The 14,531-nt window shown below is 51.6% G+C and overlaps 3 protein-coding genes across 4 annotated transcripts; 1 reads left to right on the top strand and 2 right to left on the bottom strand.

The window, feature by feature from the left end:
- Window positions 1-346: 346 nt before the first annotated feature.
- C16H17orf114 (chromosome 16 C17orf114 homolog) lies at window positions 347-1,964 on the top strand. Its single transcript, XM_073004607.1, has 2 exons — window positions 347-419; window positions 1,216-1,964. The coding sequence occupies exons 1-2, from the start codon at window positions 347-349 to the stop codon at window positions 1,380-1,382; spliced, it is 240 nt and encodes a 79-aa protein (XP_072860708.1). The 3' UTR covers window positions 1,383-1,964.
- Window positions 1,965-3,975: 2,011 nt separating this feature from the next.
- On the bottom strand, window positions 3,976-6,316 carry PSMB6 (proteasome 20S subunit beta 6). Of its 2 annotated transcripts, none has more exons than XM_008009953.3 (6): window positions 6,179-6,316; window positions 5,680-5,747; window positions 4,910-5,041; window positions 4,668-4,797; window positions 4,324-4,468; window positions 3,976-4,197 (listed from the first exon to the last, which is right to left on the bottom strand). In XM_008009953.3, the coding sequence occupies exons 1-6, from the start codon at window positions 6,278-6,280 to the stop codon at window positions 4,055-4,057; spliced, it is 720 nt and encodes a 239-aa protein (XP_008008144.2). In that variant the 5' UTR covers window positions 6,281-6,316; the 3' UTR covers window positions 3,976-4,054. The 2 variants fall into 2 exon arrangements, with proteins under 2 accessions (XP_008008144.2, XP_008008145.2); XM_008009954.3 differs by having other exon boundaries at window positions 4,045-4,217; window positions 6,179-6,312.
- A 5,958-nt stretch (window positions 6,317-12,274) lies between these two features.
- GLTPD2 (glycolipid transfer protein domain containing 2) lies at window positions 12,275-13,751 on the bottom strand. The gene is given in 4 exon segments (XM_037987430.2): window positions 12,275-12,578; window positions 12,581-12,920; window positions 12,995-13,168; window positions 13,390-13,751. Coding segments are annotated over 4 exon segments (987 nt in total). The 5' UTR covers window positions 13,669-13,751; the 3' UTR covers window positions 12,275-12,384.
- Between the last annotated feature and the right edge of the window lie 780 nt (window positions 13,752-14,531).

The following is a 14,531-nucleotide window of genomic DNA, read 5'->3' as shown; positions in this document are numbered from 1 at the left end:
TGGTGCCCAGTTGCCGGGCATCGCTAGAGTGAAATTTTACTGTATCTGTCACGGCACCTCTGCATCCGTCCCTGCCGTGCCACCTCTCCCAGCCACCTCCTGCTTCTCCATGGGGATCAGAAAGGACCCCCAAATTAATGGGGCATAAAAATAGGTGTCTGAATGGGAGTATACCCCCAGCCCTTTCTTCCTCCCTCCTCTCCCCATTCCATCCCTGGCGCCTATAATCACCAGGCGGTCTGAAGCTAAGTGGTAGTTTTGCCCGTGGTGGGGGGGCTCGGAAACCACACCCCTCTCCCGGGAGCCCTCCTGGCCATTCCCCGCTCCAGTCGCCTCCACTGTTGAGATGGGTCTGAAGGGGGCATGGTGTTTCCCATGGTGCGGGTGCCGGAGACAGCGGGGGACTGAAAGAGGAGCAGGTATGGGGTAGACTGAGGGTAAAGCGGGGCTGTCAGGCGGTCAGACAGATAACTGCATCGCAGGGAGAGAGAGAAATGCTCAAACCACCAAAAGGAAAAGGCACATTTGTCTCCCTGGGTGGGAGGTGGGTCACCAAAGTCCTCACAGGACTGGCTAAATACTTTGTGGGGCCCAGTTCGAAATGCCTAAGAGGGGCCCCTCGTTAACAATTTAAGAATTTCGGCTGGGCGCGGTGGCTCACTCCTGTAATCCCAGCACTTTGGGAGCCCGAGGTTGGCGGATCACGAGGTCAGGAGATGGAGACCATCCTGGCTAACACGGTGAAACCCCATCTCTACTAAAAATACAAAAAATTAGCCGGGCGTGGTGGCGGGCGCCTGTAGTCCAGCTACTCAGGAGGCTGAGGCAGGAGAATTGCTTGAACCCAGGAGGCGGAGGTTGCAGTGAGCCGAGATAGTGCCACTGCACTTCAGCCTGGCAACAGAGTGAGACTCTGTCTCAAAAAAAAAAAAAATTTAAGAATTTCAAGATGGTGATAGCAGAACCCTATGCCAAGCACGGTGGCCCTTTTGAGTCTGGGGATCCTATGCAATTGCACAGGTCACATGCATGTGAGCCAGCTCTGCTTGCTCTGCAACAGTCCCTCTCCCTCTCCCTGCTGCTGTCACCCACGCTCCTCACCGGCCCCCAGGCCCCAGGTGTCTTCCCTTCTTCCCTCCTCAACCCTGGGTTGGGGAGCAAGGGAGGAGGTGAACCCTGACCTACAACTTCCTTCTTCCCCCTCCCATCTTTTAGGCCTGAGTCCTGCTGCCCCTCCAGATCCCAGTCCAGCTATAGCCCCCATCATGGCTGAGGGAGGGGTACCCTCGCCAGGGCCTGGTGCCTACTTCAGCAGGAAAGCCCGACTCTCCTTCCGCCACCAGCTGCATGACATAGCATCGGCCAATGACTCCACCATTTGAAGGGGACAAGGAGCTGAACCTCCAGGAAGGCTTAGCAAGCTTCCTTCCCCAGACTTCTCAGCGATCCTAATGGCCACCTCCCCAAGTCCTTTCTAACCTTCTCATTAAATATGTTCGTAGTTGCTAAGTGCTGTGTGTGTGTGTGTGCAGGGGAAGTAGGTGGGGCCAAGGCTGCAGGGCTGGGTTATGGGGCTGAGATGGGAAGTGTTGCCTATGGTGGGAGTGACACACAGGAATGATGAATATGAGGCAGCTCATCTCATGCAGAGCCCAGGTGTGACAAGTGGGAAAGTAAGAATTGGCTGACATCAAGCTTCAGAGTTGAGTGTGCTGAAGACAGTCTGGGGTGGCTGGGGGCTGGGCAGGATGGCAGATGGGATGAGAAAGCATATTCATTCAGTAAATGCCGAGTATCTACCCCTGCCAGGCATGGAGGAGATATCAATGAACCAGGAAGAAAGAATTCTCTCTTCTCACTGAGCTGACTTTCTAGTAGAGGGACGGAGACAATCATACACAGGTAAACAACTAAGTGAACCCAAGACAGTGATATGTGCTGCTGTGAAGAAAGTGAAACAGGGTCATGTGAGAGTGGGACTGGGGGGTGGTGTTTCTCCAGTTTCAGGTGGTCGGGAAATGCCTTCCTGATGACGTGACATTTGAGCTGAGAGCTGAATGACGAGTAGCCACGTGGAAATCGGGGAGCGATGTGTCAGCGTAGGTTTACTAGTTCCAACAAATGGCCATCTCTGGTGCAGAATGTTGACAGTGAGGGAGGCTGCCCACGTGGGGAGAGGAGCACATGGGAAATATCTGTATTTTCTACTCAATTTTGCTGTGAACCTAAAACTGCTCTAAAAAATGAATTTTAGGCCGGGTGCGGTGGCTCACGCCCATAATCCCAACACTTTGAGAGGCCTAGGCAGGAGTACGAGACCAGCCTGGCCAACATGGTGGAACCCCGTCTCTATTAAAAATACAAAAAAATTAGCCAGACGTGGTGGCGCACACCTGTAATCCCAGCTACTCAGGAGGCTGAGGCAGGAGAATCGCTTGAACCCAGGAGGTAGAGGTTGTAGTGAGTCGAGATCGCACCACTGCACTCCAGCCTGGGGGACAGAGCCAGACTCCATCTTAAAAAAAAAAAAATTGCGAGGCCGAGGCAGGTGGATCACCTGAGGTCGGGAGTTTGAGACCAGCCTGACCAACGTGGAGAAACTCCATCTCTACTAAAAATACAAAATTAGCTGGGCATGGTGGTGCATGCCTCTAATCCCAGCTACTCGGGAGGCTGAGACAGGAGAATCGCTTGAACCTGGGATGTGCAGGTTGTGGTGAGCTGAGATCACACCATTGCATTCCAGTCTGGGCAGTAAGAATGAAACCCCGTCTCAAAAAAAAAAAAAAAAGGCCAGCTGTGCTGGCTCACGCCTGTAATCCCAGCACTTTGGGAGGCCGAGGCAGGCAGATCACAAGGTCAGAAGTTCCAGACCAGCCTGGCCAATATGGTGAAACCCCGTCTCTACTAAAAATACAAAAACTAGCTGGGTACGGTGGCACGTGCCTGTAATCCCACCTACTTGGGAGGCTGAGACAGGAGAATCGCTGGAAACCGGGTGGCGGAGGTTGCAGTGAACTAAGACCAGGCCACTGCACTCCAGCCTGGGCAACAGAGCAAAACTCCGTCCCCCCACAAAAAAAAAAAGGCTAGGCACAGTGGCTCATGCCTGTAATCCCAGCACATTGATAGGTTGAGGCAGGAGAATCACTTAAGCCCAGGAGTTTGAGGTTACAGTGAGCTATGACAGTGACACTGCTGCCTGGGTGACAGAGTGAGACTCTGTCTCTAAAAAATACATAATAAAATTAGGCCTGAGGTGAGGTGGCACATACCTGTAGTCCCAGCTATCAAGCTCCTTTATGTCCCTGGCTTGAATAGGGACAGCTTCGGAGGGGCCAGAGTCCATTTTCAGCCTCTCATCCAAGGGGCTGATCACACCCCCCACCATGGGAATGGTGGCTTCCAGAGCTGGCCAAAAGCACTCCTGGTGGCTGTGTTCTCCCACTCAACAGTCATCTTAAATTCCATTTGCAAACAAGGCCCACCTTTCTCCCAAAAGCCAAGGAAGTCACAATGCTCCTGCTGATCACGAGGTGAGGTGATAGAGGTTAAGTGTGGAGAGAGGGGACCATGAGGCTGGGCTGGAGGAAGCTGCTCTTTGTGGACTTAGGAGCACTAGTCACCCATGGTGACTGGCGGGAAGCAGGCTGAGGAAGGTGACTCCAGTTTTAGTCAGAATTCCGAGTTCCGCCTTGGTGTTGAACAGGGAGCGGGTGTTGCTGGTAGCCCCAACACCAACCACAATCCAGTGGTTCAAGGACCTGGATATGGTGGGGGAAAGAAAGTTTGGGGGAAGGTGGTTTGGAGAAGAGGTTTGAAAACCATCCATGTAAAAGCTTATTGGGGAATCAAGCATTCACAAACTCCTTTCATTTCCTCTCCAACTCGCTCTGAGTTCAGTGCAATGGTTTATAAAATAGGAATGGGCCAGACAAATTCAAGCTTGAAGTCAAAAAAAAGAACCCCAAAGTATAAAGATTCTCTGTGACAAACTTTATTAAATTTTGCATCAGTACAGGGTATCTCTTATTGCATACTAGAATCCCAGGATTCAGGGGGGCGGTAAAGTGGCAATGGCGAATTTGGGTATCTGGTCTCCCAAAAGTACTTGCCGCTCTACCCCTGACTCTGCAATGGCTGCCAGGCGGATCACTCCTCCACTGGAGCCATCCCGCTCCATGGCCAAAGCGAGAGCTGTGGATAAAAGGAGAAAGCTGGGTTCAGAGTCAGATGCTGGGATCACTGCAAGGAATGAGGAATGTTGGCCTGGCTTGGGTAGTTGGGGTTGAAGCTCACAGGCCCAGGAGCCTAAGCTCTCACCATTGGCAGTGAATTGCAGACACTCCTCCTTGGTCATGCCTTCCCGGTAGGTAGCATCCACATAGCCATAGATGTAGGAGCTCCCAGAGCCTCCAATGGCAAAGGACTGCCTTACCATCATACCCCCCATAGGCACTGAGTACACCTGCCAGATAGAAGGAGAAGAGTTACCAGTCGTATCCTCCCTCCAACACATGTACATTCACCTGTCCATTCTGCTATTGGTCTGAGGAATGTTAATAGTAAGAACAAGTGAGGTAGAGACTGGAAAGAAAAAGAAAATGGTTGGGGAGAAGATAAAAGGCCTGGCTCAAGTGTGCCCTGGTCTGGGGTGGGGATCTGACCTGCCCTCCTTCTTGAGGGTCCCAGCCTGCGATGATGATTCCCGCCATCAGGTCTTCTCGGTATCGGTAACACATCTCCTTAAAGAGGCTGGCTGCTGTGTGGACCAGTGGAGGCTCATTCAGTTCAATGCTAGAGGGTCAGAGAAGTCACAGAGAAAGTTTCAGGACCTAGAAGTCAGGCCATTTAGCTCCTCAGCTTCCAACTCCCTTCAGATACTTGCCCCTCCCCTGCCCACAAGCACCTGTGGAAACCGAGCTGGTAAGTGACAGCATCAGCTACTGCCTGGGTATCAGCAGCTGAGCCTGAGCGACAGCAGAAAATGTGGTCGTGAATAGGAGTCAGCTTGTCAGTCACTCGATTGGCGATGTAGGACCTGCAGGATGGCAGAATAGTGAGGAAAGGAGCCCACCTGTCTTCCACCTCCATCCCATCACTACCTACTCTCTTAGGGCTCAGGGACAGGATGTCCAGTATTGCCTTTTTTTTTTTTCTTTGAGATGGAGTCTCGCTCTGTTGCCCAGGCTAGAGTGCAGTGACGTGATCTCTGCTCACTGCAGCCTCCGCCTCCTGGGTCCAAGCAATTCTCTAGCCTTAGCCTCCCAAGTAGCTGGGACTGCAGGCATGCGCCGCCATGCCCGGCTAATTTTTGTATTTTTTAGTAGAGACGGGGTTTCGCCATGTTGGCCAGGCTGGTCTTGAACTCCTGACCTCAGGTGATCCACCCATCTCGGCCTCCCAAAGTGCTAGGAATACAGGCGTGAGCCACCGTGCCTGGCCTCCAGTATTGCTTATTCTCATCCAAACTGAAGCAGACTGGAGAACAGACTTTCGTAAGGATTCCCCTAAAGAGTGGGGGGATCTGAAACTAATAAAAGCTGGGACAAATCTTAATCTCCAGAGAGATAAGAAACCTCTCTTCCCACAGTGGTCTGTGGAGGATTAGGGTGGGCTGGCAGGCAGGAAAGGAAAAGGAAGATGGGAAGACCTTTCACAAATCTGTCCTGAGCTCACCCAGTGGTTGTTCTGGAGTCTGCCCCCAGAACCACGCCCCCGTCAAATTGCACGGCCATGATAGTAGTCTGGGAAAAGGGAAAAAGGAGTGAGTCCACATTCTCCAGCATACACAAACCTCAATGATCTCTCTACCTAGTTCCCAAAATACAAAATCTGTGCGTCGCTGAACCGTTTTCAAATCTTCCAGGGGCCTCAGTACTCCGCAGAATACCAGAATGCCAACCCTCAAATCCCAAAAGACTCATCCCGGACTTAAGCCCAGGGTCTTCACTAGCCTCGCAGGATTCCAGAATTCCACATTTCAGCCCACCCTCCACCTCCTACTACGAAGCTACCGCACCACTCCACCATCCTCGGAGTGCCTCTCCCCATTCCTGGAGCACAACATATTTTACCTCCCCTCCGCCCCTGCCAGATCTCTCAACCCCACTCAAACTTTATCTTCCCATCGCGTCAGGCCTTGTGCACATCCTATGAACCCCGAGTCCTTCCTCACCCCAGTGGAGACTTCTCGGCTTTCCCAGTCTGGGGTGAAGGCCTCCGGCCCCCAAGCCGGTGCCGGCCCGGCTCCCCGAGCAGCTAGTAGGGTGGCCGCCATATTTCTCCTCCGGTACTGCCTCAAAGCAACTGTCGTAAAGCGCTCGGTCACGCTCTTTGGTCGCGCTTTGAGGCCTTCTGGGAGCGAAGCTACTACGAGGTTGACGGCAGAAGGGAAAAGAAAAGTACAGTACTGCATAGGGACGGTTCTTTTGCGACAGTGAGTACTTGATGGCAGCGTGGCAAGCAACAAACACAAGAAAGTCTGAAAAAAAAAAAAAACGTCCTGGCCGGGCGGGGTATCTCACGCCTATAATCCCAGCACTTTGGGAGGCCGAGGCGGGCGGATCATGAGGTTAGGAGTTCAAGACCAGCCTGGCCAACATGGTTAAACTCCGTCTCTACTAAAACATACAAAAATTGGCCGGGCGTGGTGGGGCGCGCCTGTAATCCCAGCTACTGGGGAGGCTGAGACAGGAGAATCTCTTGAGCCCAGGAGGTGGAGGTTGCAGTGAGCCAAGATCACGCCACTGTACTACAGCCTGAGCGACAGAGCAAGACTCTGTCTCAAAAAAAAAAACAAAAACAAAAAAACAAAAACCAAACCAAACCAAAACAACCCTCCTAGTGGCTTGCGCCCTACCAATTTTAGGGAGCTGCAGGCCAAAGGGCCCACAAAATAAACCTGAGCGTCTTTGGGTTAAAGTGACCACACCATGTTTTCCTTTCTTTTAGTTGTATACTTAGGAGTATATGCTGGCAGAGGAATTTATGGGTTCTATAGCTGTATGTTTAACATTTTGAGCAACCGACAAACTGTTCTCCACAGAAACTGCACCATTTTACATCCCTACAAGCCATGTATGAGGGTACCAATTTCTCCACATCCTCACCAACACTTGTTATTGTGCATTATTTTAGTTACAGCCATTCTAGTGGGTGTGAAGTGGTACCTTGCGGTTTTCTTTTTCTTTTTCTTTTTCTTTTTGAGACAGAGTCTCGCTCTGTCGCCCAGGCTCAAGTGCAGTGGTGCAATCTTGGCTCACTGCAAGCTCCACCTCCCAGGTTCATGCCATTCTCCTGCCTCAGCCTCCCGAGTAGCTGGGACTATAGGCGCCCGCCATGACCCCCGGCTAATTTTTTTGTGTTTTTAGTAGAGATGGGGTTTCACCGTGTTAGCCAGGATGGTCTCGATCTCCTGACCTCGTGATCCGCCCGTCTCGGCCTCCCAAAGTGCTAGGATTACAGGCGTGAGCCACCGCGCCTGGTCTCTTTTGGATTTCATTGGTATTTCTCTAATGATTAGTGATGCTGAGCATATTTCCGTGAGATAATTGGCCATTTGTATGTCTTTTTTAATGATTCAAGTTCTTTGCACATTCTAAAATTGGGATATGTCTTTTGTTTAATAAATTTTTGGAGTTTAATTTTTTTTTTTGAGACAATGGCAGGGTGTGTGTGTGGCGGGGAGGGGGGTTGTCTTGCGGTGTGTCCCAGGCTGCAGTGCAGATACGATCATGGTGTACTATATCAACCTTGAACTTCTGGACTCCAGTGATCCTCCTGCCTCAGCCTCTCAAGTAGCTGGGACTACAGGTGTGTGCCACTGAACCCAGCTCTATTTGTCTTTTTATACTGGCATGATCTAGGCTCACTGCAGCTTCTGCCTCCCGGGTTCCAGCGATTCTCTTGCCTCAGCCTCCCAGGTAGCTGGGATTACAGGCATGCGCCACCACGCCCGGCTAATTTTTGTATTTTTAGTAAAGAGATGGGGTTTGACCATGTTGGCCAGGCTGGTCTTGAACTCCTAACCTCACGTGATCCTCCCGCCTCGGCCTCCCGAGGTGCTAGGATTACAGGCGTGAGCCACTGTGCCTGGCTGTTTTTTTTTTTTTTTTTTTTTTTGAGACGGAGTCTGGCTCTGTTGCCCAGGCTGGAGTGCAGTGGCCGGATCTCAGCTCACTGCAAGCTCCGCCTCCCCGGTTTACGCCATTCTCCTGCCTCAGCCTCCCGAGTCGCTGGGACTACAGGCGACCGCCACCTCACCTGGCTAGTTTTTTATATCTTTTAGTAGAGATGGGGTTTCACCGTGTTAGCCAGGATGGTCTCGATCTCCTGACCTCGTGATCCGCCCGTCTCGGCCTCCCAAAGTGCTGGGATTACAAGCTTGAGCCACTGCGCCTGGCTGTTTTTTTCTATTGTTGAGTTGTAAGAGTCCTTTTTAATATTCTAGGTACTAGAAACTTACCAGATACATGATTTGAAAATATTTTCTCCCATTGGATTGTCTTTTCATGTCCTTCATTGGTGTTCTTTGAAGCATGAAAGCTTATAGTGCCAGCTCTTACATTTTTAGGTCTGTGGTCCATTTTGAGTTAATTTTTGTATGCGATGTGAAGTAGAAGTCCAAATCCATTCTTTTGCATATGGATAGCTAGTTAGTTGTTCGGCACCATTTGTTGAAAAGACTATCTCCCCATTGAATGATCTGGCACTCTTGTTAAAAATCAATTGACCATACGTATATGGACTTATTTCTGGATTCTCAGTTTTGTTTCATTGATCTATATGTCTGTCCTTATGCCAGTATCATATTGTCTCGATTACTGTAGCTTTGTAGTACATCTTTCCTTCCTTCCTTCCTTCCTTCCTTCCTTCCTTCCTTCCTTCCTTCCTTCCTTCCTTCCTTCTTTCCCTCCTTCTTGCTTTCTGTCTGTTTTTTTTTTTTTTTGACAGAGTCTCGCTCTGTTGCCCAGGCTGGAGAGCAGTGGCGTGATCTTGGCTTACTGCAACCTCCACCTCACAGGTTCGAGCAATTCTTCTGCCTCAGCCTCCCAAGTAGCTGGGACTACAGGCACCTGCCGCCACGCCTTGCTAATTTTTGTAATTTTAGTAGAGACAGGGTTTCACCATATTGGCCAGGCTGGTCTCGAACTCCTCACCTAGTGATCTGTCTGCCTTGGCCTCCCAAAGTGTGGGAATTACAGGTGTGAGCCACCGTGCCCGACCTGTAGTACTTTTTTCAAAATTGAGGTAAAATTCCCATAACAAAATTATTTTACAGTGTACAATTCAGTGTTATTTAGTACATCCACAATGTTGTACAACTATAACCATTTGTTTATTTATTTTTTTGAGACAGAGTCTTGCTCTTGTCGCCCAGGTTGGAGTGCAGTGGCACGATCTCAGCTCACTGCAGCCTCCACCTCCCGGGTTCAAGCAATTCTCCTGCTTCAGCCTCCCGAGTAGCTGGGATTACAGGCGCCTGCCACCACGCCTAGGTAATTTTTATATTTTTAGTAGAGATGGGGTTTCGCCATGTTGGCCAGGCTGGTCTCAAACTCCTGACCTCATGATCCACCCGCGTCAGCTCCCAAAGTGCTGGGATTACAGGCATGAGCCATTGCGCCTGGCACAACTATAACCATTATCCAGTTTCTGAATGTAGTAATTTATAGATTCAGGAAATGTGAATCCTCCAACTTTTTCCTCCTTTTCAAGATTATTTTACCTTTTCTGGATCCTTTGCATCTCCATTGGGATTTTAGGATTAGCTGTCCATTTCTGCAGAAAAGGCTGTTGGAATTTTGTTAGGGATTGTACTGAATCAATTTGTGGAGTATTGCCATCTTAAAATGTCTTCTTTTCATAACATGTTTTTTTTTTTTTCTTCATTTATTCAGGTCTTCCTTACTTTCTTTTAACAGTGTTTATAGTTTTCGATATGTAGGTCTTGCATTTCTTTGATTAAATTTGTTCCCAAGTATTTTATTCTTTTTGATGCTATTATAAGTGATGTTGTCTTCTTAATTTCATTTTTGGATTGTTCATTGCTAGTACATAGAAATACAACTGATTTTGATTTTGATATTGTATCCTGCAACTTCATTGAGCCATTTATTAGTTCTTTTTTGTTTTTCGTTTTTGAGACAGAGTCTTACTCTGTTTCCCAGGCTAGAGTGCAGTGGTGCAATCCCAGCTCACTGCAACCTCTGCCTCCTGGGTTCAAGCAGTTCTCCTGTGCACACCACCATGCCCGGCTAATTTTTGTATTTTTAGTAGAGACGGAGTTTCATCATGTTGGTCAGGCCGATCTCGATCTCCTGACCTCGTGATCTGCCCGCTTCAGCCTCCCAATGTGTTGGGATTACAGGCATGAGCCACTGTGCCAGGTCATTTATTAGTTCTAATAGTTTGTGTCTATATTCTTTGGGGTTTTCCTATATAAACAATCATATCATCTGTAAATGGAGATAGTTTTATCTCTTCCTTTCCAATCTGGATACCTTTTATTTCATTATCTTGCCCAGTTGCTCTGGCGAGTTACTTCAGTACAATGTTGAATAGATTGGCAAAAGCAGACATCTTTGTCTTGTTTCTCATTTTAGGGGAAAAACTTAGGGAAAAGTCTTTCATCATTGACAGTGCTGTTAGCTTGCTTTTTCATAGATGCCTAGGCAGGGGAAGTTCCCTTCTATTCCTAGTTTGTTGATTGTTTTTGTTTTTTGTTTTTTTTTGTGTGTTTTTTTTTTTTTGTTTTATTTTTTGTTTTTTGAGACAGAGTCTTGCTCTGTTGCCCAGGCTGGAGTGCAGTGGCACGATCATGGCTCACTGCAGCCTCTGCCTCCCAGCTTCCAGTGATTCTCCTCCCAAAGTGTTGGGATTACAGGCACACGACACTGTGCCCGGCTAATTTTTGTATATATATATATTTTTTGCGATGGAGTCTTGCTCTGTCACCCAGGCTGGAGTGCAGTGGCGAGATCTCTGCTCATTGCAAGCTCCGTCTCCCGGATTCACACCATTCTCCTGCCTCAGCCTCCCAAGTAGCTGGGACTACAGGTGCCCACCAGCACGCCTGGCTAATTTTTTGTATTATTAGTAGAGACGGGGTTTCATCATGTTAGCCAGGATGGTCTTGATCTCCTGACCTTGTGATCCGCCGCCCCTCGGCCTCCCAAAGTGCTGGGATTACAGGCGTGAGCCACCGTGCCCGGCCTCATTTTTGTATTTTTAGTAGAGACAGGGTTTCACCATGTTGGCCAGGCTGGTCTTGAACTGCTGACCTCAGGTGATCCACTCACCTCAGCCTCCCAAAGTGCTGAGATTACAGGCGTGAGCCTCTGCGCCCGACTGTTGATTGTTATTTATTTATTTGAGAAGGAGTCTCGCTCCCATCGCGCAGGCTGCAATGCAGTGGACGTCTCAAAAAACAAACAAACAAACAAACAAACAAAAATACCCAGAAGGATCTGTATGATGAGGTTTTTGGTGTGAGGACCTGGAAGAATGGAAGTGTCATTCACTGAGCCAGCAAAGACTATGGAGGGAGAATTTTCGTGGGGAGGGCGTATTGGAGCTTAGTGTTGGACATGGTAGGTTTGCTATGACTAAGTGACATCCTAAGGGAAATACCTAATAGGCAATCGTATATGTAGGATTCTGGAGTCCGGGAGAAAGTGGATTGAAGTGGTGATTTGGGAGTTATCAGTGTATGAAATGGCAGGGTCTTTCATGTTCACTGCGGGAGTGGCCGTGTGGCGCTGAGCAGTTGCTTGGTGTGAGGCATGACGCACATGCGCTTGGGTAGCTGAAGCGTGAGGGTGCCATTTGTTCACAGAGACAGGGAACACAGGAGAAGGTGCAGTTCTTGGGGGGATGGTGGTGGGACTAGTGTTGGACGTGTTGCATTTGCAGTGTCTGTGGAGTGTGCAGGATGCTTGCTGTATACTTGGCTGCACAGGGGCGAAGCTCAGGGAGAAGTCTGAGCTGGAGACTCAGCGTGTGGTTGGCAACCAAAGCCACGGGAGTGACTGCGATAGGCCGGGGAAGCGTGGGTCTCTCGGCTGCCGGGAACAGAGATGACACATCTTCTCACATTCGTTTTTTATTTCCCTTAAGCGCCTGTCGTCATCACACAAAACGCCCTACATCGATGCTGCCAAATACTTTTTATTCCTCACAGCTCCTGCCGTCTTTCCGAGACTGCGGACAGAGGGAGCTCAACGCCGTTCCCTGCCGGGGCAGCCCTCTCCGCCGCGACGTCATGGAAGAGGCGGGATACGGAGGCGGCGCCGGCGGCGCCGGCTGCGGGGCTGACCCCGGGCTGCGCGGCCCTACCCCGGGCGATCCGCTCCGTTCCCGCCGGTCCCCGCAGCCGCTGTCCTAGGTCAGCTGGAGCAGGCCGCGCTCGGCCAGCAGGCTCTGGGTGCGGTTGTAGACATCCTCCAGGGTGTCGGAGGCCCGGACCAGCGCGGCCAGCGCCTCCGCCTGGGTGGTTCCAGGACACACCAGCTCCAGCAGGCGGCGGCGACCCGGGAAGGCGAGGAAGGCGAGGCGGGCGGCCTGACAGACCAGCCGGGGTGATGCGAACCCAGGGCCGCGCGGTAGGCGTCGCTGCACTGCACTCCCGCGTCCGGGCCTCCCAGCGCGCCGGTTGCCTCCCGGTGGAGGCAGAGCTGGGACCAGCGCAGCGCACGGTGCAGCAGGAGCAGCGTGCAAGAGCCCGAGCTCCGGGCCTGGTCCCGGGGGGCCGCCCCCGGCTGCTCCAGCAGTCCCGCCCGCCGCTCCCACGCCGCCATGGCCGCCAGCGACGAGTAGTTCTCCGCGTCCGGGTCGTGCACCCGAGCCTCCAGGGCTGTCACCTTGGTGAAGGCCTCCCTAGTGGCGAAGGCGAAGACTGAACCAGGGAAGTCAGGAACCTGCGGGCGAGATGATTTGAGAGAATGGCGATGTAGCCGCCAAGGAGGCGGGGACCCGCTGGGGGGCGGGAGGCCACTCACTCGACGAGTGCCCTCCATCCCGCCAGGTACGGCGACAGCCTCACATCCCTTTCGGGTTTCACACTGGCGTGGAACGGCCTCATCATACGGCCCAGCGTCCCCCGAGGGGCCAGACACAGAAGCTGTTTCCTCTCCGGGGCCTCCAGGGGTCCCGACTCCTGCCGGACCTGGTGGGGAGACACGATGGGAAGAGGTGGGAGCAGATTCCGCCCTGAAGAAATTGTTCCGAAGGTTTAGCTGGTGGCTCTTCTGCTGTGCGCTCAGCTTACGACGGAAGAGGGGAGACCAGGGGGAGGACCCGCCCTTCGCCGGACCCTCAGCCTGGCTCCACGTCCCCCTGTTCTGGTCCCTCCTGGAGCTCCCGCGCCCAGCCCTGCGCCAAGCGCACCTGGAAGGGCGCGGTTGCCCATGGAACGCAGGCCTGAGCCCCGGGTCCGCAGCCCGAGCGGGCGCCTGGGGACAGAAGAAGCGGAGCGGTGAGGGCTAGAGGAAGGGGCTTGAGTCCTGAGGGCCTGGACTCCGGGGTTCCTCCCGGAGCAGGTGAGGGAAGGGGCAGCTCACCTAGGCTCCGAGCACTGAGATAAAGCAGCAGCAGCGCGAAGATAGCGAGAGGAACTGAGTGGCTGAACCAGTGCCGCAGGGCAGGGGGCCGCACCGCCACCCCCATGCCTGCTGCTGGGACCACCGCCCCCTTACCAGCCCCTACCTAGCCAGTAAGTGTCCCTCCACCTCCAGGAGGGGAGAGAAGCCCGTGGTGCCCTGAGGGGCAAAGGGTTAATAATTAACCTACTAAGCCCCCTTCCCCTGTGCCCTTCGCCCCAAAGGGCGGCTACCCCGGGTGCGAGGAACCGGGTGAAGGGAATTTGGGGGATTCGATAGCAGTGACAGATCAGTGTCTTTCCCTTCCCTGTAGGGCCAGCTGTAGTAAGAGGCACTCTGAGTACTGGGAAGAGAGGCAGAGGCCAGAACAGCTCCCCTACTGAGCAGTGGTGTGGGCCCTAATTCACTCTGGTCTTGAGTTCTCTCCACTGTAAATTGAGGATAATAATAGGTACTTCGCAAGCCTCATGTGTGAATTAAATGATAATGTATATGAAAACACTAAAGGAAAAGCTGACCACAATTGCCCTATAAATATTAAGTTCAAGCATCACACACCTCTGGAATCCAGGGAACACCCACTTCTCTCTCTCTCTCTCTCTCTTTTTTTTTTTTTTTTTTGAGACAAAGTCTCGCTCTGTCACCCAGGCTGGAGAGTGCCGGCTAATTTTTGTATTTTTAGAAAGACGGGGTTTCACCATACTGGCCGGCTGGTGTGAAAACCCTGACCTTGTGATCCCTCCGCCTCGGCCTCCTGAAGTGCTGGGATTACAGGCGTGAGTCACCGCTCCCACCCGGGAACACCTACTTCTAAATTGTCTATCTTATCCCCAGGGGACTTTGTCTTGCCCTGTATACATGACCTCTCACAATAGTACTGGATACGTGACCTCTCGCAATCGTATATACACATCAGGCTTTATCCTTTTG

This window comes from Chlorocebus sabaeus, chromosome 16 (assembly GCF_047675955.1).
Source record: "Chlorocebus sabaeus isolate Y175 chromosome 16, mChlSab1.0.hap1, whole genome shotgun sequence".
Taxonomy (NCBI): Eukaryota; Metazoa; Chordata; class Mammalia; order Primates; family Cercopithecidae; genus Chlorocebus; species Chlorocebus sabaeus.
The sequence above is the reverse complement of the archived record's forward strand: the minus strand, read 5'-3'. Positions and strand labels throughout refer to the sequence as shown.